The sequence below is a fragment of the Pseudonaja textilis genome, chromosome 9 (genome assembly GCF_049901715.1).
Source record: "Pseudonaja textilis isolate UNSWEBS1 chromosome 9, rPseTex1.2, whole genome shotgun sequence".
In the NCBI taxonomy this organism is placed as follows: domain Eukaryota; kingdom Metazoa; phylum Chordata; class Lepidosauria; order Squamata; family Elapidae; genus Pseudonaja; species Pseudonaja textilis.
Window position 1 is genome coordinate 13,610,336 of NC_141998.1, and position 24,944 is coordinate 13,635,279.

General features: G+C 42.0%; 1 protein-coding gene across 3 annotated transcripts in view; it reads left to right on the plus strand.

Moving 5' to 3' along the window:
• LZTS1 (leucine zipper tumor suppressor 1) overlaps nt 1–24,606 on the plus strand; it is a 49,096-nt gene extending 24,490 nt beyond the window's left edge. For all 3 annotated transcript variants that reach the window (XM_087938917.1, XM_087938916.1, XM_026718071.2), the window contains exons 2-4: nt 11,484–11,977; nt 13,050–13,871; nt 14,750–24,606. In XM_087938917.1, coding sequence (XP_087795043.1) covers nt 11,627–11,977; nt 13,050–13,871; nt 14,750–15,418 — 1,842 coding nt within the window. In that variant the 5' untranslated portion in view covers nt 11,484–11,626 and the 3' untranslated portion in view covers nt 15,419–24,606. The remainder of the gene's footprint in view (nt 1–11,483; nt 11,978–13,049; nt 13,872–14,749) is intronic.
• Nucleotides 24,607–24,944: the final 338 nt, after the last annotated feature.

Sequence of the window (24,944 nt, forward strand, 5' to 3'; positions counted from 1 at the left end):
TGACACCTTGAAGGCTCTCATTCCTTTCCTTTTGGCCTGCACAGAGATTGTTGACTTATTTATTATGTAAAAGTTGCATTAAAGCAAACAATAATGGGGGGGAGTGTGGTGGTCTCTCATGAAAAGAAGACACTTTGCAAAGTTGTCTTGGGATGAGAGCTGTTAGGTTGGGGAATAGTAAAGGCAAAGAGTTTGCAGTCTTCTGCATGAAGGGGGATAGAAAAGAAACAGTCCTTGAGGTCAATGACAACAACGTCATAGTTAGTGGGAATAAGGTTGGGATTAGGTAAGCCACATTGGAGTGAGCCCATGGGTTGTATGATGGAGTTGACAGCCCTTAAATCATGCAAAAAGCGCCATTTTCCAGATTTTTTCTTTATAACAAACACCGGAGCGTTGTATGGGCTAAGCGACGGCTCGATATGATCATATTGTAATTATTCGGCTGTTAATTGCTGCAATGCAAGCAATTTATTTGCTGGCAATGGCCATTGATCAACCCAAACAGGAATGTCCGTGGTTAAGGTCAAGCGAAGGGGAAGAGGATGAGTCATTCTAGCTGCAATTTAGCACCAAATTGAGAGAGAGGAGGCATACTAAGGCCTGAAAAAAACCTTTAGTATTTATTGATTACAGAAATTTATATGGCCACCCAATTCATTCATACTGACTCCAGCTAGTTTACAGAAATAAAAGTCCAATGTAAAATCCAATACATTCACACTGCTCTGGTGACAACAATCAAGCCAACCACTTTATGGGCTCCATATCACTTTGGACTCCCAGGCCCATTGGCAAAACCACATCTTCAGGGTCTCTTGAAAGCATCTTATTTCTGCAAGGATGATGTCCCACAGGGAGGGCACCATCACAGAAAAGGGCTTCTTCTTGGTACCACCAGATGGACCTTTTTTAAGAGAGGGTACTGCTAACTTACCCTATCTCCCTGCTCTGTTGAGTTGGGTAGATATAAATGGGATCAGATGATCAATCAAAAAACTTAGGCCCAGGCCATGTATCCATTTATATAATAAAAAAAGTTTTCTTAAAACTTCCTATGTTTCAGAATCTTTAGGTCCAAGGAAGGATTATCCTGAATAATAAAAAATAAAGTCTTCTTTGGATAAAGCTTGAATCAAAGGGACTTCATGGACATGTCCCTGTAATTTTCTTAATAGTATGAAGATGGTTTGTCACTTGCTTTTTCTTGGTTTGTTTTTTCAATTTCCCTGCATCTATTTCAATCCTAGCAGGATTCCTTTTGGATGATCTCCCATTCAAAAACTAACCAGATCTACTTAGGTTTCTGAAATTAGGCAAGAGTACAGGTAGTCCTCAACTTACAACAGTTCGCTTAGTGACCATTCAAAGTTACAATGACACTGAAAAAAGTGATTTATAAACATTTTTCATATTTATGACTGTTGCAGTATCCTCCTTGTCAATGATTTACATTCAGATGCTTGGCAACTGATTCACATTTATGACAGTTGCGCTGTGGCAGGGTCATGTGATCGCCTTTTGCAACTTTCTGACAAGCAAAGCCAAGGGGGAAATCAGATTCACTTAATGATCGTGTAACTCAGGCTTGTCCAACCCGCGGCCCATGGGCCGCATGCGGCCCAGGTCGCCTCGTAATGCGGCCCAGTGCCCACCCCAACCATCATGCCACAGCCAGTGAGAAGGAGGAGGAGAGGCAGGCGCGAGGTGGGGCAAGGCGAGCACCAGGCCAAGCAGCAAGAGAAAAGGCGGGTGCCGTCAGAGCGCCACCTCCTGCTGTTACCGCCGCCGCTTCTGCCCCTGCCACCACTGCTGCTTCTGCCCCCGCCGCCACTGCTGCCCCCGCCGCCGCCACTTCTGCCCCCGCCGCCACCCCCGCCGCTTCTGCCCTGCCACTGCTGCTGCTTCTGCCCCCACCGCTGCTGCTGCCCCCGCCGCTGCCGCTTCTTCTCCCACCGTCACCCCCGCTGCTTCTGCCCTGCCACTGCTGCTGCTTCTGCCCCCACCGCTGCTGCTGCCCCTGCCGCTGCCGCTTCTTCTCCCGCCGCCACCCCTGCCGCTTCTGCCCCGCCACCACCCCCGCCGCTTCTGCCCTGCCACTGCTGCTGCTTCTGCCCCCGCCACCGCTGCTGCCCCCGCCGCCGCCGCTTCTGCCCTGCCGCCACCCCCACCGCTTCTGCCCCCGCCGCCACCCGCTGCTTCTGCCCCCGCCGCCACCCCCACCGCCACCGCTTCTTCTACCGCCACCGCTGCTGCTTCTGCCCCCGCCGCCGCTGCCCCCGTGGCGGGGGAAGAAGCGGGGGTGGTGGCGGGGGCAGAAACAGCGGCGGCAGAAGCAGCAGCGGTGGCGGGGGAAGAAGCGGCGGCGGCAGACGCGGGCGGGGGCAGAAGCAGCAGCGGTGGCGGGGAAGAAGCGGCGCAGCGGGGCAGAAGCAGGCGGCAGGCAGAAGCAGCAGCAGTGGTGGGGCAGAAGCGGCGGGGTAGCGGCGGCGGGGGAAGAAGCAGCAGCAGTGGCGGGGCAGAAGCAGCAGCGGTGGTGGGGGCAGAAGCGGTGGCGGCGGCGGGGGCAGAAGCCTTCCCCTGCCGCTGCAGCAGCAGCAGCAGCGGCGGCGGGGGCAGAAGCCTTCCCCGCCGCTGCTTCTGCCCCCGCCGCTGCTGCTGCTGCTTCTGCCTTCCAGTCCTGCCTCATCCAGCCGGGCTATTTGCAGGAGGAGAGGTAGGCGTGAGGCAGACGAGCTTTCCCCCCGCCCCGCAAAATTTGGCCGGAAAATAAACTGTGATAAAAAAACCGTGATAAAAAATAAATAATTTTTAATAAATAATAAATAATAAAAACATCTCACTAACTTTATTTCCAAATAAATTTAATATGTTAACTATGTTTTCTATGGTTTTTTGGGATGATCGGGTATCGTTACTGTTATTTTATTTTATGTGCGGCCCAAACCAAATTTTCATCTTCTAATGTGGCCCAGGGAAGGTGAAAGCTTGGACACCCCTGGTGTAACTCATTTAACAATTGCAGTGATTCACTTAACAAATGTGGCAAGAAAAGTAAAATGGGGCAAAACTCACTTAACAAATTTTTCACTTAGCAACATAAATGTAGGGGCTCAATTGTGGTTGTAAGTTGAGAACTATGTATATGTAAATACTTGAAATAATAAAGAGTTGGGTCAAAAGATAAATAAAATACAGCATACTTACTTACCATGTTTTCCCAAAATAAGATCCAACCAGAAAATAAGCCCTAGCATGATTTTTCAGGATGCTCGTAATAGCAGTAGCACTTATACATATATACTGTTTCACACTACTTTACAGCCCTCTCTAAGATGTTTACAGAGTCAGCCTATTGCCCCCAGCAATCTGAGTTCTGATTCAACTGACCTTTGGAAGGATGGAAGGATGAGTCAAACTAATATAAGCCCTATCCCAAAAATAAGCCCCAGTTAAGATCATCAGCCCTCGGTGGGTAGGGTGGGGGTGGGCATGGCCACCACAGGAAGTGGTGAGTGTGTGGGGCTCCTGTGCCTCCTCCCCACCTCTGCCTGCTTCTCGGAGGGCTGGTCCAACGGTTGCAGTGCTCTGCACTGTGTGGGCTACAGCAGTTGCTGCCGGACACCATTGGCCCCCTTGCGCTTGCTGCTTGTGTGCACTTCAGGGTGGGGCTCCTGATTGGACCAGGGCCAGGGAGGCAGGAGCGAATCCCTCGCCATTACCCTCATATGGTGCTTCCCTTAAAATCAGCCCTAATGCATCTTTTGGAGCAAAAAACAAAACAAAACCAGGTCTTATTTTTGGGGAAACACCAACAATATTTATCAACAATGACCATTTACAAAACAATTGTATGGATGCCACAGGCAGTCTTGCACTGGTTAACTATTTTATTCATATGGTGCCAGACAATACAAGCGCCCTCTCTTTTTGCTTGTCTGATCCTACTTAGTTTTCTGAATGACAGCCTTTGTCATTCTTTGGTATGGTCTTGACTATTCAGCTTGTATTTTATTTTCTGTTTTTTTTTTGCCAATATGTAAGACAGAGCATTTATTTATTGAGATTTGAAGTTGCCATTTGTTTGACCATTCTGATACATAGTCAAGATCTTTTTGAAGGGTATCAGTATTGTCTGTGGTATTGAACAGCTTTACATCATCAGCGAAAAGAACACAGTTGCTCTTAATATGATCACAGAGGTCATTTATGTAGAGTATGAAGACAGTTGGTCCTAGAACACTTGGGGGAACACCACTATTGACAGGTACAGAATTTGATAGGACACTCCCAATTTTGACCATTTGTTGTCTGTTTGACAGGAACGCTTCTATCCAGTTATGTAGGTGTCCAGAGATACCATAAGATTTTAATTTTAGGAGTAGCTTGTTGTGTACCACTGAATCAAATGCTTTACAGAAGTCTATGTAGATTGCGTCGATTGATTTGCCCTGATTGAATTGTATAGTCCATATGTTTTTGCAGTGTAAGAGTTGCAGATTACAGGATAGTTTTTTTCTGAAACCAAATTGTTTATTGGAGAATAGGTTGTTTGTCTCTAAGTGGAGGATAATGGATTGGTTCATAATTGATTCCATGACTTTACAGGTGACGCAGCATAAGGAGATTGGTCTGTAATTTTCAACAAGGCTGGGATCTCCCTTTTTGAAGATGGGGATGACCATGGCTTGTGACCATAGGTTAGGCAAGGAGCTGGTCCTGAAAGATTTTTCAAAGATTATGCTTAGAGGTTCTGCTATGTCAGTGGATAGCGTTTTTAAGAAGTAGGCATATATTCCATCTGGTCCAATAGATAGAGATGGTTTTAGATTGCGTAGTGCTTTTTCTGTGCAAGCATAGGACCAATTTGGTGGTGATGTTGCCCACTTAATTTTAAAAAGGGTTTACAGAATGAGGTAAATTTGAATAGGTGTGTTGAAGTGCCCTTGGAAATAAGGAATAAAGGAAAAAAAAATTTATTTAGTTACTATTCAAAGTAACAGTGGCATTGAAAAGGTGACTTATGACCATGTTTCATACTTACAGCCATTGCAGCATCCCCATGGTCACATGATCAAAATTTAGATGCTTGGCAGCTGGTTCATATTTATGATGGATGCAATGTCCCGGGGTCATGTGATTCCCTTTTGTGAACTTCTGACAAGCAAAGTCAATGGGGAATTCAGATTCACTTAACAACCATGTTACTAACTTAACAAATGCAGTGATTGACTTCACAACTGAGGCAAGAAATGTTACAAAATGGGGCAAACTCACCGAACAAATGTTTCACTTAGCTACATAAATTTGGGGCTCAATTGTGGTTGTAACTCAAGGACTGCCTATATTGGCAAGAAAGATAATCAGTTGGGAATAAATGGGTCTTTTCATTTTCCAACAAAGCCTTCGAAGCCCACTCATTACCCCTTTGCTGGAGCCAGAGGGAAAATGAGCTCTCTCAAAATGTTCCCACTCAGTCATCTAAGTTTAATAGCTTGCAGTTCATGGTTTTGCATCTTCTCCCTTTGAGATGCTAATGGTTATTACTTCATTAACTACAAAATGTAATATAAGCTGATTCTTCAAGCAAGCAAAATCCCTCAAAATTTCTGAGTGAGACACAGGACATCTGCCCTGAAATTCTACTCTATATGTGTCATTCCAGTTGAGGAGATATCAGCATTCTGGCATTTGTGATGCTGCACAAAAATGAGCAGCGGGGCTTCCAGTGACCTTCTAACAAGTCCCTCATATGCCCCCATTATCCTGTTCCCCTCCCCTCCCCCATTGATTAATTTAGTTAACAAGCTCTTTAATATCTTGTTAAGGCTCATCCAGCTGGAGGCACTTCTCGTCTTGAAACCCAGAGAATGGATCCAGGCCTTGCCCTTTTGTAATAACTGGCTTGCTCCACTGCCAGGTGCTTTCCTGGCATTAGTGCCTCTCGAGTTGCAAGACTCCCATATGCTAAGAGCCAGCCTGTGTTTGCCTGCCAGGCAAGGAAAAAATGCTTGCAAATCTGAGCATTTTTTGTTACTCTGGGGCAGAAGTGGCCCATGGATGCCCACATGCCATCCTTTCCCATTTGCATTCTAATAACTGGGCTGTGTCCCATTTCCTTTACCGTTCTCCAGATTCTGGACCACCCTTGAAGGTCAATATTCCACCGCCTGGAGATTCGCCAGTCCCTCAAGCAGGTGGCACAAAGCAACCATCCACTTGCTCTTCACTCCAGTTAATGAACAAGTTTCTGTCTAATTGAATTTCATCCCACCAATCGGGCCAAGCCATATTGTGTAATGTTTAAAGTCCACCATTATTAAAAAAAAAAGACTGTAAGAAAAAGAACCATATCTGTTCGGGAGTAGAAAGACAACATGGTTGTGGTAGCGCAGTGATCAGAATGCAGTATTGCAGGCTAATTTTGCCAACTGTCAGCAGTTTGATTCTCATTGGCTAAAGGTTGACTCAGCCTTCCTTCCTTTCAAGGTCGGTAAAATGGGGATCCAGATTGTTGGGGGCAATATGCTGACCACTTAGGGCTGTAAAGCACTGTGAAGTCTAATATATAAGTCTAAGTGCTATTGCTATTGCTATGGTATCTGGAACCAGCATAGGTCATCTCCGTGGTAGGAAAGATAGAATTGCATATGGGGGGGAGGGGGGTGGAAGAGTCTCTTGAAAGGCAGCATACAGTAGTCCTCGACTTGCAATCATTCAAAGTTCCAATGGCATTGAAAAAGTGGCTTGCAACCATTTCAGCATTCCATGGTCATGTCAGAAGTAGGACATTTGGCAACTGGCATATATTTATGATGGTTGAGCATCCCAGGGTTACATGATTGGTATTTCTGACCTTCCCAGCTGCTTTCAAGAAGCAAAATCAATGGGGAAGCCGGATTTGCTTAAGAATTGCAGTGATTCGCTCACTAATGTGACAAAAAAGGTTGTAAAATCAGGCATGATTTACTTAGCAGTGGAAATCCTGATCCCAGTTCTGATCATAAGTCAAGGACTATCTTTATCCCAAGTGTACAAGGCTGCATTTTGTTCATTGTGTATATATGCATCTCTTTTTCATTTCTATGCTAGGCTTTTTTGTATAGCATAAAATCTTAACATATATTTATACAACTTAAAAAACAAAATATAAAACAAATCCAGATAAAAGGAAGGCTATCAACCCTGAAAGCCAATAACCAGTATTATGAGAAGCAAGCCAGATATTAAGAGGAATAAACAAATGATTTCAGCATAGCCAAAGTTGCCTCTTAATTGAGTGATACATATTGGTTTCTATATAAATATTTGCTGTGTATGCATTTTGACATAATGAAGCATTTATAAAATAATTGATGTGGCTGGTTGACTAAAGCCAAATTTTGTTGCTTTTTCAACATCCCCAATGAAGAATACCCAATCCAGCATTCCAGCTTTATTTTCTTCTCCATCCAACTCAAAAATATGTCCATCCATTCAAAATTATCTCCATGCCTTTGTTCATCTGAAAGCCTAACAGATCTATCCCTTTTTCCCCAGGACCTTCTTGCAATCCTGGTGAATGCTTTCCAGACCATTCATTGCCTGCATGCATTTTTAGACTTCATGGAGCATTTGGTTACTTGAAGATTAAAGGGAACTATCTATTAGAATCTGCTAATTGGCAGCAGTGAAAAGCAGAACAGAGGCTTGGGTTGGGTTGGAAGCTGAAAACCTGTCTTCACAAGTGGGCGAGCAGAATCTGTGCCCTGCCATTTCCTCTACATAATGTTATTTCTGCCATCAGTCGCAGATACCCTTTTCCTTTAAGTCTCCATGCAATCTTTGTTCTCTCCCACACAGACCTCTGCAGCTGCTTGGCTGGAAAATGTTTGTTTTCTAACTGGAGGTGGATGAAGGCATGGAGGAGAAGGAGGAGGAGGAGGAAGCTCATATTTTCTACCTGTGCTTATCTCCTTGGAACTTGAATGTTGCTTCTGTGGAGAAAGCAGGTTAAGAATCCACTAGGAAGATAGGACCACTCAATTTTCACCTCCCTGGCCAGCAAAAACTAAGGAACCTAAAGTAGTTGGTTTTTGGCACATTAATGATCCATCACCATGTAATGGTAGAATCAGTTCCAGATTTCTACATATGCATCAGGAAAAATACATTCCTCTACTTTCAGGCCAAGACACGTTGGAATTGCAAGGAACACTATCTTTTTCACCCCAAGAAAATAAGATTACCTGTGCTCCAAGCATTTTCTGAACTACGAGAATGATAATAACATACTGTGTGCTTTTCATACCACTTGCATTCAAGATCGCTCCTCCAGACATTATTTGTAATTAGGTCCCATTTCAGTAGTTGAGATAGGTCAAAAAAGTGCAGGAATATATAAGGAAAGCAAGGGGATTATTAACTTGGTTGAGCCCAGATTACAAGATCTATTGAAACAAAAAAAAATTCAAAAAGCTGGGGGAAATTGTTTCTGCTGGAGGAAAACGGTTCAATGCCCCATCTCCTTCTGGAAATTACCTGATTGTTATCAGCCCCTCCCATTTTGCTTATTTGCTTTTTTTTTAAAAAAATTACATGTTAATTGCAAAATATGGCTAATGTGCCTACACGATCCTTGGGCTACTTCCCCCCATGGAAGTCCATCAATATTATGTATTATCTGCCGTGCAAAACATTTGTATCCTATATGAATTCATGAATCTGCCTTATGATGAGTGCTAGTCCAAGATAGTTCACCTCATGGACTGAATCTATCACAAACTCATTGCATTTATAGATCGATTAAAGATTCATTTATGAATCTTTCATAGGCAGCATCTTTTATCACACTGAAGGATGGAAGTGTAGTTTCAGTGGCAGAAAGCAATGGTCAAGTGTGGTTATCTTGGTGGAATTTCCAGCTAGACTTGGAGGGTGCTGTTAAGAGGGGGCCAAGCTTAGAGTCCCTTCAAGCAGCACAGGCTTGACATCATCCAAAAATCACTTATCTGACCATTCCCAAGGGAATGCATTCAATCTAGTGAGATTCTTGTAAAACAGGTGACTAACAATAAAGCTTCTGCTTGAGACTGTCCTCTGTTCTGATTGTTTGCTCCTATACCTGTGCTTATCTCCTTGGAACTTGAACTTCTGTGCTTTACAGACCTCTCTACAGTGGCCCCAACAATCTGGATCCTCATTTTACTGATCTTGGAAGGATGGACAGCTGAGTCAATCTTGAATCAATCAGAATCGAACTCCTGGCAGTGGGCATAGTCAGCCTGCAATACCGCATTCTAATCACTGCACCACCACAGCTCTTGTGCTACAGCAGCCCTGGTTCAGTATGGTCTATATTGACTGATATGGTCCTCTAGCACTTCCAATGGACTCCTTTTCTCTTCCCTGAGAGAAATAACATGCAATAGTATTTAATATGCAGAACCATGCTTCACTAAGTTCTTTCCAAAGTTCCGTGCTATACAGGCCCATGAGTGTTATCTTCAGCTCTTCAGGTTGGCAGAACGAAATCTTTACTAGCCCTCCCTAGATATGCAGAGAGAGTATGCTTCATGATACATATCCTGCACTCAGTGATTAGTTATTTACCTTAGTCATAGGCAAGTGGGATGTTGAAATGTACTTTAATATAAGTAGCTTGGGTTGGTAGCTGGGCTGTTGGTCTGAGCTCCGAGCTTGGCAATTTGGTTGCAAACATTTCATCACCATTCGACATCATCAGTGCACTTTGAATTGTGCTCATCTGTCAGAGCACTGGTCTTTAAATGCTTTTTTATGTGATGCAAATTAGTGTGGATATTGTTTGTTTGGCTACTCTACTTTTGAATCATGGTCTGACTTTGGACTGTTTGATTGATTGGCTGGTTGTTGTTACTAAGGCATAGTCTTTGGTTTTAAATACCGTCTGTGTGATGCTTGCCACCAATATGTCTGTTTATTGACTTATTGGTGGAAAACCAGTCAATAAATATTGACATCGATCCAGTCCACCAATTGCTGAGAACAAAAGAATTGCATCAGCTGCGATCCTAAAGATAGCATTTAAAATGAACAAATGACACCCACTACACAATAACAAAATCACAATCCATCAGTTCATAAGAAATCGGACCATGACTGTGTATAACAACAACTAGCCATTCAAACAGACCGAACCATGACGCAGCAGTTTCCGAACAAACAACACTAATTTACATCACACAGACGGTACTTAAAACCAAAGACCATGCCTCAGTAATAACAGCCAGCCAATCAAACAGTCCAAAGTCAGACCATGACTCAGAAGTAGCAAGCAAACAACATCTACACTAATTTGCATCACATAAAAAGGCATTTAAAGACCAGTGCTCTGACAGACGAGCACAATTCAAAGCACACTGTCGATGTCTCCTTGAATGACGATGAAATGTTTGCAACCAAACTGCCAAGCTCAGAGCTCAGACCAATAGCCCAAGTGGAATATAAATCTAATAAATTAAAGAATTGATAAAAAATAATATGGTGGCCTGAAATACTTTTTTAAAGAGTTGCTTCATGGCAGGAGACATATACATGTCTCCTGCCATGAAGCAACTCTTTAAAAAAGTATTTCAGGAACTATTATTGCCCACTATTATTGCCCACCAGGGATAAGAACTTACCAGTTGTTAAATGTCTGGATATTTTCTGTCATCCAGGTCATGGTTGTCCCAAAGGTGCTTTAAAAGACAACTAGACTTTTCCTTAAAGCAGTGGTGGTATTCTACCAGTTCAGCTGAACCGGTAGCTCTGAGGATCATCTGTGAGCAAACTGGTCCGCTCTGACAATCAGCTGCTGGGCCCATCTGCCCTAGCTGTATTCTGACGTTTTTTTCCTGGTTTTGAAGCTCAGCTGCTTCATACGACACAGCGGATTGCTGCGCATCAGCTGTTGAAGATACAGGGAGAGTGCAGGATTGCAGGAGAAGGTTAGTAGCAAACCCTCTGCATGCATGCATGCAAAGCGCACCTATCAAGCCACGCCCACAGAACCAGTGGTAAAAAAAATTTGAATTCCACCACTGCCTTAAAGATGTTTCGCTTCTCATCCAAAAAGCTTCTTCAGTTCTGACTGAAGTGAAGTAGGTTCTGAAGTGTCAGGATTGAAGAATCTTCTTGGATGAGAAGCATGTCATCTTCAAGGAAAAACAAAGTCCAATTGCCTTTTGAAACAACCTTTGGTACTTCCAGGTGTTACCGACTTAAAACTTTTAAGTGCTCCAGTACCTCCCCATCACTGTTGTAGACCACAATTGAATAGGATTCTGTGGGTTCCATCACTTTCTTATTATTTTTCATCATTTAGCCTGCTGAATTTACAAATTTGCAATCATTTTACTCTTGCTTGAAGGCATTGCAATTTCTATCCTAACTTCAGGCAAGTCCACAGTGTCTTGTTTTTAAGGAGAGTTATTAGCTGCCTTTTTCTCATTTAGTTTCATGTTCTTTTCTTATCCTCTCAGGATTGCGGCTTTTTGGCACAGCAAGACTTTGGCTATGACCACACCACCCTTGCCTCCCATCAGTCAGGCCAGCCTTGTAAAAACCAGTCCTTGGACAATATCCCTCGGACAGTCTCTTTCCTTCTCTATTCAAGGTTATAATCATGGGAAGTGTCAGTAGCCTTATCTCTGGACACAACTTCCACAGTAAGCATTGTCGGGCCTCTCAGTACAAGCTGCGTAAGTCATCCCAGCTGAAGAAGCTGAACAGGTACTCTGATGGTCTGCTGAAGTTCAGCTTCTCTCAAGAAACTGGCCACAAAGGCAATAAGTCCAGCTCCAAAGGCAATAAGAACGAGGACTTCTTTTACATCAAAGTGAACCAGAAGGCACACCGAACAGACTATGCACCACTCTCCGGTGGTGAGCTGGAAGGTCAGGCTGGGACAAGTAGTGTGGATTATGGTACCCCAACACCCTCCAAACTGAAGCCAGGTTCCAATCAGCTGGAACTAGTGAGTTGTTAAACTTGATCACTATAATTAAGGAGCAGGAAATTGGTAGCCCAAACATATGTAAGACTCCAGGGTCTCCCATCCCTTCTGTAGACTTCAGAGCCCTCGTTAATCAGCTTGATTGGAAAACCAATTTCCAAGTATTTTGAAGACGCATATGGAAACTATATGACCTAAAGTGGCCATATCAACATTAAAAAAAATTGTAGTCTTTACTCTTCAAACTATATTAAGGGCAGCCTCTGTATAAGGACCTCTTTTGGTCTTTTTAATCAAATTATGAAGTAATGTGGTAATATCCTCATATTTATCCCATGGGTCAGTCAGTCATTCAAACAACACAAGCTGACTATTGAATTAACTAGTTTTCTGAATTTGTATAATACCCTGAATCTTTAATTTAAATAGATGGGCTAGATTCAAATATAATATTCTAGGCAGTTAAAAAAACTTTTAAAATTACTTGGCCCAGCATGCTGTGTAAACACAATAACTGCTTCATTTGAGAAGTCTACAAACAGGATTTGAGGTATAAAGGGCTGGAGGGGAAAACTTTCAAAAATGTAAAGATGAAAAAATTAAAAATGCAAAAGAAAACAGCAGTGCTTCCCCATTCTCATCCAATCAAAATCAAGCACCACCTGTTTTTAACACGTAGGAAACCAGTGGTAGTATAGGTAGTTACAACCATAATGGTGCCTGTCTATCATGGTCATAATTTGTGATGGCCATAAATCAGATCACCCATGTGATCAACCTGATTTTGTGAACTTTTTTGTGTTGTTGGTGAGCAAACACCATATTTGTTAAATGAACCAGTAGTTCTCCATAGGCCATTTTTTTCAAAAATCAGAAATATTCCTTTAACAAACATGGTCACATGGCTGTGGAACTCTACAAATAGCCATAAATTCAGTGCAGTTGCATGTGACTGGAGTCGGCAGGATTGACCATCATAGCTTCAAAATTGGGTTGGAAGTACTCTTAGGAAAGGCCATTGTAACTTCAAACCATTGCTAAGCAACTGGTCACATAGAGGAAATTGCATTAATTATTTTCTCCTTCTCCCCAGGCTACAGAGAAGAGTGTGGCAAGGGCCACTGCTTTCAAATCAGTTATCCCTCACTCAAATACAGTTCTCCATTCTTCTCCTGATCACAGCAATGCTGCTCAGCAGTTCCCAACCCAAGACAAAGCCAAAGATCTGGAGAGTAAGCATGCTCTTTGTTCTGGAGGACTTTCAGACTCGGGGAGAAACTCTATGTCCAGCCTGCCTACGCACAGTACAGCCAGCAGCTACCAGTTGGACCCCTTGATTACTCCTGTTGGCCCCATTAGCCGATTTGGAGGCTCTGCTCACAACATTACTCAGTGTGCCATCCTTCAGGAGAGTAACATGATGAGCTTGAAAGCTCTGTCTTTCTCTGATGGGGGCACCAAGATCCTCAACCCGGGCAAGTCTTCCACTCATCCCCATATGACTGAGAACAATGTTTGTGTTCGTTCACCCATCTCCACAGAGGAGTCTGCCATTCAGGAGCTGGAGCAGAAGCTGATGGAGCAGGAGGGTGAACTGCAGGAGCTCCAGTGCAGCTTTGAAGAGAAAGAGATCACCTCCTGCCAAAGCTATGAAGAGAAGCAAAGGCGTTGCCGGGAGGAGATGGAAGGGTTGAAGCAGAAATGCAACAGCAAACTGAAGCAGACATCACAGAAGAACCAGCGAGCGCAACAACTCTTGCAACTGCAGGTGTTCCAGCTGCAGCAGGAGAAGAAGCAGCTGCGAGAGGAGCTGTCCAACTTGATGAAGGAGCAGGACCTTCTGGAGAACAAGCTGAGGACCTACGAGAAAGAGAAGACCACCTTTGCTCCTGCACTAGAAGAAACACAGTGGGAGGTAAGACTCTACTGCACTTTAAAGGGGAAACCTGTTCCAGTCTTCTGTATTGTTTAGTCAAAATTAAAGATAAATGTAAAAGTTTCCCCTGTCTGATCATGACCAACTCTAGGAGGCTGTACTCATCTTCATTTCTTAGCTGAGGGAGCCAGTATTGTCCAAAGACATTTCCGTGGTCATGTGGCCAACATGACTATATGCTGAAGGATATATAATATACAGAACACTGCTGCCTTCCCATCATAGTGGTGCCTATTTAGATACTCACATTTGCATGCTTTCGAACTGCTAGGTGGGCAGGAGTTGGGGCAAGGATAGGAGCTCACCTGCTCATGTGATGCTCAGGTCTTGAACCCAGACTGTCAGCTTTCCAGCTGGCAAGCTCAGCATCTTTAAACTCTGAGCCATCCTGCTCCCTTAGTTAAAATTAATACTGGTCTAAAAACGTTTTAGTAGAAAACAAAGACATATGATGGTGATGCTAGATGTAATTCCCAAAACAGATGTCACAGCCTTTGAATTGCCATATGTTGCCTGCAGTGATATTTTAGATAAAAGTGAAACAAATTGGAAGTTTCCTTTGAATGATTTTTTTCTAGCATGGGCAATCTATGTTTCTCTGATTTTAGAGACCTTCTCATGCAATGAGATTGTTGCCTCAGCTGCCTGCAAGGATAGAAAGGGGCCATGCCTTCCACTAGTTTCATTTTCATGATTGATCCATGAAGAGAAGCAGTCTTTGACCTGAAATAAAGATACTCTATACTTAGCACCACCCATTTTGCTGTGTGCAGCAGACTGAATTGCAATACAATCTAGATCTCTGGCAGGTTGATATCTGGATGTGATCCTGATTCTAGTCTTATGTTTTCTAATAGGTTTGTCAGAAGTCCGGTGAGATATCGCTCCTGAAACAACAACTGAAAGAATCCCAGACAGAGCTGAACAGCAAGACCAATGAGGTCCTCAATCTGAAGGCTCAGATGAAGGACCTCCGGGCCAAGATGGAACTGTTGGAGATTAAAATTCATGATTTGGAGGATTCGTTGCATGCCAAAGCCATGGAACTAGACGTATGTGAGAATGAACTCCAACATAAGAAGAATGAGTCAGAGCTACTAAGGGAGAAAGTGAACTTGCTGGAACAGGAGATTGCAGAGTTGAGAGCTGAACTGACCATCCTCAGGGAGGAGATGAAATGTGGTGTGGTTTCCATGGGCCTTGAGAAAAGCCTAATGGAGGATGCCCAAGTCCTGTGGAGGGAAATAGAGAAGCTAAAAAAAGAACTGCAGGAGGAACAGGACAGCAACAAGCAGATCACAGTCAGCTTTCAGCAGGAACGACAAACCTGGAAAGAGGAGAAAGAGAAAGTGATCCAATACCAGAAGCAGCTGCAGCAAAGCTACCTTCACATGTACAAAAGAAATCAAAACCTGGAGAAGATGCTTCAGCAGCTGGCTGCTGGGGAGGATGGTAAAGACCCATTAGATCTTGATCTCCATGGAACTGATGTCCCTTATGAGGACATTATTGCCACTGAAATCTGAATCTGAAGGGTGCTGTGTTTTCCTGTCCACTGCAGAAAGATCTGACTTGGGGTTATGTGTAACTTCACAGAGCATTTTTAATGTAGGTCCTTTTCTGGCCAGAACAAGTCATTGGCCACTGTCCAGGCATTTTCACCCCCAACTTCTGTACCCAGGTGTACCTGACTGCTGTTGTAGGGCAACCCACTGAGAAACGGGAACAGAAGAATTCCCAACTGACTTTTTCTGTCATGGCATAATCCAACATAGGGGCAGCTTTGGTAGAAAAGATGCAAGAACCTCTGAGCCATTAATAATATGAGATAAGACCTGTTTGTATTCTAAGACCCTCTTAATTCCCCCATGAGAGGACTCTTTAATTCCCCCATGAGAGCACACCCATTAGACTGGTAAGGAAGTTAAGACTAGTTAAGGAAGAGTGACTTGCACATCCAGCAAGAGTTGGTCATCATGGTCCTCAAAGGTAACCAGTCATTCCATCTTTGCTGAACATGGTGTGTTCTACAGGAATATTTAAGCATCAGATGGAACAGATAATAGCATTGTACCATCATTTGTCTGTGAAAGATCTGCCTCCTTCAGAAATGATGGGCTAATATTCTAGAGTCCTGAAAGCCATAATTTGTCAGTCAACCACTGGATCTTCCTCATCCTTTACCCTTCTTTTAGCATTTGCCTCCCTTTCTGAATAAGCTGAACTTTGGGAGAGGTATATTTTTATTTATTGTATGAGTGCACATGTCTATAATGGAGATGGGAATTGGATTTTGAAATGCCCTTGTGTTTTTGAACAGGTATGTTCAAGCTTGTTTATTTAAAATGTGAATATTTGTATCTATGTATTATTGTTTTGCAAATATCTGGCATTTATTTTTCCACATTACCTATTTTGATCTGAAAAATATTGGGTCTTCTAAACCCATTGTGTCTATAGATATTACTGGAAATATAGATTTGCCTCAAAGTGATGCTTTCTTTAGAAACAAGCTAGCTCTCATTCCGTGTTTTAAAAATCAAAATCTTTTTTAAAAAGTAAATGAGGTCATGCAAAGAGCTTGGATGGAACCAAGGAGTATACTGTATTGGCACGCATTTAACTTTATTTATTTAAAACATACATCTTGCAAAAAACCAACATCAGTTCAAAGCAGACAACAACAATACTAAAACTATTAGTAAACAATTTTCAAATACCATCTCTCCCCCAAAATAAGACCCTTATTTTCTTTTCGGCCACAAAATAAGCACCAGGTCTTATTTTCGGGGGATGTATTACTTGCTCCCCTTAGGACCACTGCAGCCACACCTCTCTGTCATGCCACTGCCCAACTTCTGCAGCCACTCGCAGCCAGATCTATGGCTTGTTGTGCCAGTACCGCTGCTCATGGCAGGAGGTAGTGGGGTGCATCGTACTGTTGAATTGTGGCATTCTTCCATGAGCTGTGGCACCGGCTCAATGAGCCTTGCGGTGTTTTGCAATGTGCCATATGGAGTCAGGCCGCGAGCCGCTGCAAGTGGTTGCAGAAGAAGTTGGGCAGTGGTGTGACAGGTGTCAAAGCATGAGAAGTCTAACTGCAGCACTCCTAAGGTAAGCAGGTGCAGGGAATATAAGGCAGCTCCATCTCACCGTCACCCTACCTTGATTTTTATGCCTACACTTTGTCCCACCTCGTACAACCAGAAGGTGGGTGGGGTGCTTAACTGGAGGTTATTTTTGGAGTAGGGCTTATAGTAGGCACAGGTGTGAAAATTGAGCTAGGGCTTGTTTTGGGGGGGTCAGTCATATTTTCAGGGAAAGAATGTCAATTCTTCCTATATTAAGGGATTAAGAGAACTGTAGAGAAATGATTAAAAGAAGAAACATCAGTAAAATTGTTATAACTACAGTAAAACAATAATATATGAATAGACTGTCTTACTAAAAAGAAAAGTTTATTTCTTACTTCCAGAAGTTTTAAAGGGGTGACCGGGAATAAGGTCCTGTTCTCTATCAATTTCGAAACTGCTACTATACGTGGTAAACCCTAATAAACAAGTATTTATTTGACTCTGTGTTCAATATTTTTGGATACTTAAGACTCCCTACCTTCAGCCCCAAAACAAAATAGCCAGGAAGATAATTTTGAAAAATAGTTATCTTGACACCTGATTTCTGTTTAGGTAGTTGACTTTCTCCTTCCCACTGAGGAGAAATGTTCCTTGTAGAATTAATAAAGCTCTTCACAGTATTTGATCTAAAACTAAAAGAGATTTAAAATATGGCTACCATCCTATGCCTTGCCAATGACAGCTTAAGAAAGCAGAACAGCAAAGGACTTGTGTCAGGTAGCTACTAAAGGGCAGCCAAATTATTTTGGCTCCTGACACAAAAAAGAACCTTGTTAGTATTACGATAATAATACAACCCCCTCCTCCATTGTAACTACTTTAGATGCTAGCGTGACATCAGAAATGGACCATCCCACCACCATGTCATGCTGTTGCACAACAACATTCCTTGTGACCTTTAGAGAAACCTGCCATGAAACATCATATACAATAAAATCCCATATCAAAAATAGAAATGCAAAAAGGGAAGAGAAAAATCTGGCTTCAAACAAAGAGAAATTAACAGAGTTCAGAACTTATATAGCAATAGCTTTTTTACTGCCACCTGAAAAGATCCATGGTTGAGTTATTTTGATTCTGAAAAAAATATGTACAAAGCCACATTTCAGATGTTATAATCTATTGTCAGGACAGATGATTTTCATGCAGAAGGTCTCAAGCTTCAAATTCAATCCCTGGTATTTTATGGTAGGACTTATAGACATCTCTTTGAAATGCAGTCCTTGAGAGAAATACAGAATTGTGGGGCACTGTTTTAGCTTGGTGGATTTAACTTGTCTGTATAGTGAGGAAACTCAATAAGCATCCTTTTGTAGAGATTTCAAAACATTAGTTGACTACCCAATTCTTTTCTACTGTTCCTGTGAAATAGAAGAACTTTATATGATGCAAACAGCAACACCCCCAATCCTATTCATATTCAGGAGATTCTCACATTCTCAAAATCTTGCCTTAACTAACGTTGTATTGGGTGAACAAGGCCTAAAGCATTTTTCACTTTGTTCTCTGTACCTTTTGAACTTTGAGAAACTCAAAGTTCCAAAATGTTGGAGAATTTCCAAAATGTCAGAATGTATGACTTTCTTCCATTCAGCGAGAATACATGTATTGCATCTTGCATTTGTTTTTGCAAATCTTTTGTCCTGCATGCAACCAGCATCCCTGGGACTTGCCCAAGTGACTAAGAATCCTGTTTCTCTATGTAGTTAAAAACTGCGAAACAGTCTTGTGTCACTGAATATTAAGTCTTAACATTTGTCACCCCCCCTGCCTGCCAATCAGCTAATTGGGTTTGTGCACATATGTTTCTGATTAGCAAAATTTGCATTGTTAATTGCAGTTTTAAACCCCAGCCCTGTCCCTGGTGGAATACCCGGTGGTGCCCAGGGAGTTAATTATTTCTGAATGGGAGGGAGTCTGGATGATAGTAGTCATTTTCTTGCTGAGCTGATAAAAGTTCTCCGTTCTGTTTGCTCTTCCACTTATTTTCCATTGGGGCAGGAATCCAGCTGTTGATAGGCACAGTTAAAAGGAGATGTTTTTTCCACAAATAATCTATTGGGTGAAAAGTTTCCCCTTCACCTTCTGTGGTGAACTGTTCGGGGATAGTGAAGAAAAATTGGATATCACTTAATTGTAAGAAGTGTTAGCTGGTGCCTTGCCCACCAATCTGATTTTGTCAGTAAACAAAATCAGCCCTTAGCACAGATCCAAATTTTAGAAAACCTTCATGTAGCCAATAAAGTTTACTTTCTTGTCTCTGTTTTCAAAATCTGTCAACAAACTCAAGTCTTTGCTTCTCCAGACTCCAAGTCAAACCCCAAGAAATCTCTGATAACCTGGTATCAAGATTCATTAGAATCCTCTATTTGGAGAACATATTGTCTCTTTATCTTTGTTAAGTTGTAAAGCAAGGTATACATCTTTATTAAGGAAGGGAATGGGTTATTTAGTGGACTTTGCAAAAAAGGGGGGAGCTGCATGGACTGCGGCTACATAACATTCATTTTTACAGTGGATTTTCTTTCTTGTGCAGAATTACTTATCTCTAAACAAGACAGATCTTAATATGTCAGTTTGTATGACCCAATAAATAGTATAAATTTGCCTGTCACATTTTAACCTAACCTGGCGTGTAGAGCTAGGCTGTGTCATTATTCAACACTACAGTGGATTGTGTATACTCAGTCAATTGGGACAATGACTTATTTTTGGATTGCTCTTCCTTGGAGAGCATTTTAGAGCAATGTACAATTCCCACCCCTCACCCTTAAAAGAGTTTCAATCTGACACTGCTATCAATACATCTAAAAGACAGTAAACAGAGCAAAACTTGAAACAAGATTCATATTTTCAAAACTGTTTGAACAGACAGAGACCTATAATTGAGCAATTGAGATCTATATATAATTCCTTTGGTGGGAATTCTCATTTGAGAAGATGGAATCAGCCTTACATCTTCAGGACTGGCATCTATGAGAAGGGTCCCACCTTTGATTGTCCTGGTACAAATCAATGTTATGAGCAGAACTTCTTCAGCTGGTCTTACTGCATGATATGGAGGAATACTTGAGTTCTAAGACAATAAACCATGGATAACTATAGACAAGCATGTTAGGGGAAATACAACCGATAAGCCTTAGATATAGGTAGACATTCAATTGTCTGGATGATGTGCTGGCCCAAAATAAAGTAGAGCCACCCAAATTGTGAGAAATCACATTTATGTTTTCCATCACTTGCATGAAATTAGATCACCTGGTCTTCATCAGATCAGCCAACTGTGTGTATATTTGTCTATAATGAGGTGTTTTCTGCATCAGTGACTATTTTCTCTAGGAAAAAATCTGGTTCATTGGGTCAAAGCAGTTGTCATCTCTTATATCAGGGGTCTTCAAAGTTGACAGCTTTAAGACTTTTGGACTTCAACTCCCAGAATTCCTCCTCCAGTCATGTTAGCTCAGGAATTCTGAGAGTTGAAGTCCACAAGTCTTAAACTTGCCAAGTTTGAAGACCCTTGTCTTACATTCTGTAGACTGCTACAAAACAGATTTGTGAACTTACCTTGAGTTTGAGGCATTCTACTAATAACAGGTCATATCCTTAAATATAGTGGCTAGTTCACACAGCACAGTAAACGTATTTACTGAATTAATCAGTTTACTAGGTTTGTATCTTATACTAAATCATAAACCAACCAGAAGATTTTAACTGGTTCAGATAAAGATTTAACTGCTGTACAGGTGAAATTCAAAAAAATTAGAATATCGTGCAAAAGTTCATTTTTCAGTAATGCAACTTAAAAGGTGAAACTAATATATGAGATAGACCCATTACATGCAAAGCAAGATAGTTCAAGCCATGATTTGTCATAATTGTGATGATTATGGCTTACAGCTCATGAAAACCCAAAATCCACAGTCTCAGAAAATTAGAATATTACATGCAATCAATAAAACAAGGATTGTACATAGAACAATATCAGACCTCTGAAAAGTATAAGCATGCATATGTACTCAGTACTTGGTTTGGGCCCCTTTTGCAGCAATTACTGCCTCAATGCGGCGTGGCATGGAAGCTATCAGCCTGTGACACTGCTAAGAAGTTATGGAAGACCAGGATGCTTCAATAGCGGCCTTCAGCTCTTCTGCATTGTTCGATCTCATGTCTCTCACCTTTCTCTTGGCAATGCCCCATAGATTCTCTATGGGGTTCAGGTCAGATGAGTTTGCTTTCCAATCAAGCACAGTAATCCCATGGTCATTGAACCAGGTTTTGGTGGTTTTGGCAGTGTGGGCAGATGCCAAGTCCTGCTGGAAAATGAAGTCAGCATCCCCATAAAGCTTGTCTGTGGAAGGAAGCATGAAGTGCTCCAAAATCTGGTAGACAGCTGCGTTGACCCTGGACTTAGTGAAGCACAGTGGACCAACACCAGCAGATGACATGGCTCCCCAAATCAACACAGACTGGAAACTTCACACTGGACTTCAAGCATCTTGCAGTGTGCGCCTCTCCATTCTTCCTCTTTTGAGATGCAAAAGTTGCTCTCATCAGAAAAGAGGACTTTAGACCACTGAGCAACAGACCAGTTCTGTTTTTCTTTAGCCCAGGTAAGATGCTTCTGACGTTTGTTGTTCAGGAGCAGCTTGACAAGAGGAATACAACATTTGAAGCCCATATCCAGGATCCGTCTGTGGTGGCTCTTGATGCACTGACTCCAGCCTCAGTCCACTCCTTGTGAAAGTCCCCAGCCCTTTTGAATGGCCTTTTCCTGACAATCCTCTCCAGGCTGCGGTCATCCCTGCTGCTTGTGCACCTTTTTCTTCCACACTTTTCCCTTCCACATAATTTTCTATTAGTGTGCTTTGATACAGCACTTGGGGAACATCCAACTTCTTTTGCAATTACCTTTTGAGGCTTTCCCTTCTTATGGAGGGTGTCAATGATGGTTTTCTGCACAACTGTCAGGTCAGCAGTCTTTCCTATGATTGTGATTCCTACTGAACCTGACTGAGAGACCATTTAAAGGTTCAGGAACCCTTTACAGGTGTTATTGCTTAATTAGCTGATTAGAGTTGGGACACTTTGAGCCTAGAATATTGAACCTTTTCACAATATTCTAATTTTCTGAGATTGTGGATTTGGAGTTTTCATGAGCTGTAAGCCATAATCATCTCAATTATGACACATCACGGCTTGAACTATCTTACTTTGCATGTAATGAGTCTATCTTGTATATTATGTTCACCTTTTAAGTTGCATTACTGAAATAAATGAACTTTTGCACGATATTCTAATTTTTTTAGTTTCACCTGTATTTGCACAGCACAGTATGCTTGGTTAATTTTAAGCTTGGTTACCTGTATGTGGTGATGGCTTAGCAAACTGAATTTGTCAAATCTGATAACATGATGTTATGAACTTGAGATATAATGCAACCTGGATTTTGAAAAAGTAAATAACTTCAGTCTTAAAAGTGGAAAAGTGGGTGCTAATAGATACCAAAAGACAAATGAATGAGAATTTTAAAAATTAATGTCTGGTAGAGAGTCTAGATCTCTGTTTGCTTCATGGTGCTAACACAAGGGCATGGGAAAATATGCAGGATAATATGTAAACTCAATCCCTGAAGACATATGTGGACACATCCATGATCTTTTCTTGACATGATATGGAAGTGATTGGTGAAGTAGAGTGGAATTTCAACTCTACTCCATACCATTGAGATTTCCACATGAACGCCTAATTCTGTAGGTACTACTCACCGAGGCCACTTTGGAGAACTGAACCCTTTCCTTATCCTCCAATACTCTACAAACCCCATCCTCTAGTTTCTTTCCATCATTCTTGTCCTTAGTCCCAGACTGGAATTTTGATAGTTTCCCACATTTGCATTAGCATGGCAGATAATAAAACAGGCCCACAAATTTGCTACTAACATGGCAGTGGACAAAGATCTCTACCTATCCATTGGCTTCTTCTTCTGGATACATAATTAGTAATTATTACTTAATAATGATGACAAACATCATCTAACACATTCTACATCATGGAGTCAATCAATTGAGCCTCTTCCTTTGGATGTCATATAATGATTCCAGAATCTGGTCAGCAAACCAGTGACTTCATCACTCCCCTAAATTGATGCAGTATCCACTTCTTCCTTGAATAATTTTTCCTGCTTCACTAATGATATGTATTATGTACAGTTTTGGGACCATATATATTCACCCTCAAGCATATGAAGCTGGATTATTGATTCCTGGCATTGGAATAACTTCCAGAGCATGTTGAAATCTCTTTGGTGATACTGTTTTTTTTTCTTTTGTTTTAAAGTTGAGACTAAGGAATGGTAACTGTACAGATCAGATTGTTCCAGCAATGACTTTCATTCCAGCCATTCTAACACTTCTGTGAATCACAGTTTTTCTTTCTCTCTCTAATCTTATCTGTCCACTCATCCATTCATTGTCTTTCTCAGCCACAAAATAAACTTCCTTGCTGGATTTCTTCTATTTATCCATCTAAACAATTAATTTCCCAAGTTCACACAAGTTTGCTAAACCATAATTTATTTTAAACATGCTTTGTTGACAGTTGCAAGAGCTGGGTCATAAAACACACTAAGATTAGGATTCATTGAGTAACCACAGTAGTTGGGCCCCTGCAATGTAAATCACAGTGGCTGGATTCATATAATCTGTTTGCAAAAAATGGGCAAGCCATATTGTGGCTTGCTGTGGTCTAGTTCATCTAATTTAGCCAGACTGCTCTTTTTTCAATATGGAAAATGTCAGGAATTGGTGGCTACTGATCTAGACCAAAGATTCTCAACCCTTGGGCTGCAGCCTACTACCTGGTCCATGGCCTATTAAGAACCGAGCCACGTGAGCGATGGCCTGGTGTGTGCAACTCAACTTGTGCAAATTGAGCTCAGTGCACTGGGCCACTGCTCATGCAAGTCAAGCTACACTTGCACCAGCCCACTCTTCACATGGCCCAGTTCCCCTCTTCCCCCACCCAGGATGCCAAGTGCAAAGGTTGGGGACCACTGATCTGGACAGAAGCAACAAAATATGCAAAATTTGCTTGGATGTGGCTAGAGGGCAATGATGCCCAGTGGCAGAAAAATAGGATGGCCAGAAAGCTCCAAAATTGGCCATGGACCTTCCACAGATCATAGACTTCATGGATGTCTAATGACATCTCCATCTGCTTCTTGTTTTGCTTCCTTACGTGGGAGGTTACATGCTACTAAAGGCAAATAATTCACCACAGTAGCTCTTAAGGAAGCCACTCAGCTTTCCATGACTTTGTTCCAGTCCTCTGAAGCATTAGGGGGCGCATCTCATGAGCCATATGGCCCCCTCCCCATTTGACAGTGACTGCTACCTTTGCAGAAATATTGTGTTTGATTCATGACGAAATGTACTGCTAGCATGTCACTTGCTTGCCTTGTTCCACTATGTGTGGGAGAAATCACCATTTGGGCTATACACAGTACTGTTCTTCTAATCATACTGTCTTTTCTTCAATATATATATATATTGCTGTTTTTTTTGTGTATTAAAATGTAATTTTTGGTGAGCAATGTAAATGGACTCATGTTTTTTATGCATAAATAAATATGTAAAAATCAGAGTCAAGCTGTTGGAAAAATGTTCCATCCATTGAATTGGAATAGACCCTATGCTTATATGCAAGGATAATCTGTTTGCCTAATTATCTCATCTTCTACAGGACAGCATGAAGGACAAGGAAGACATGAAGGAACAGGAATTAACATATTAACTGTGAATGGGAAATGGAAACCTAGCAAGACATTATGGCTTGGCAAGGGAAAGTACAGTACAAGTCTAACAAGCTCTTCTAATAAGACTGAAAGTGACAAAAGCTTTAGATATCTCCTCCTCCTCCC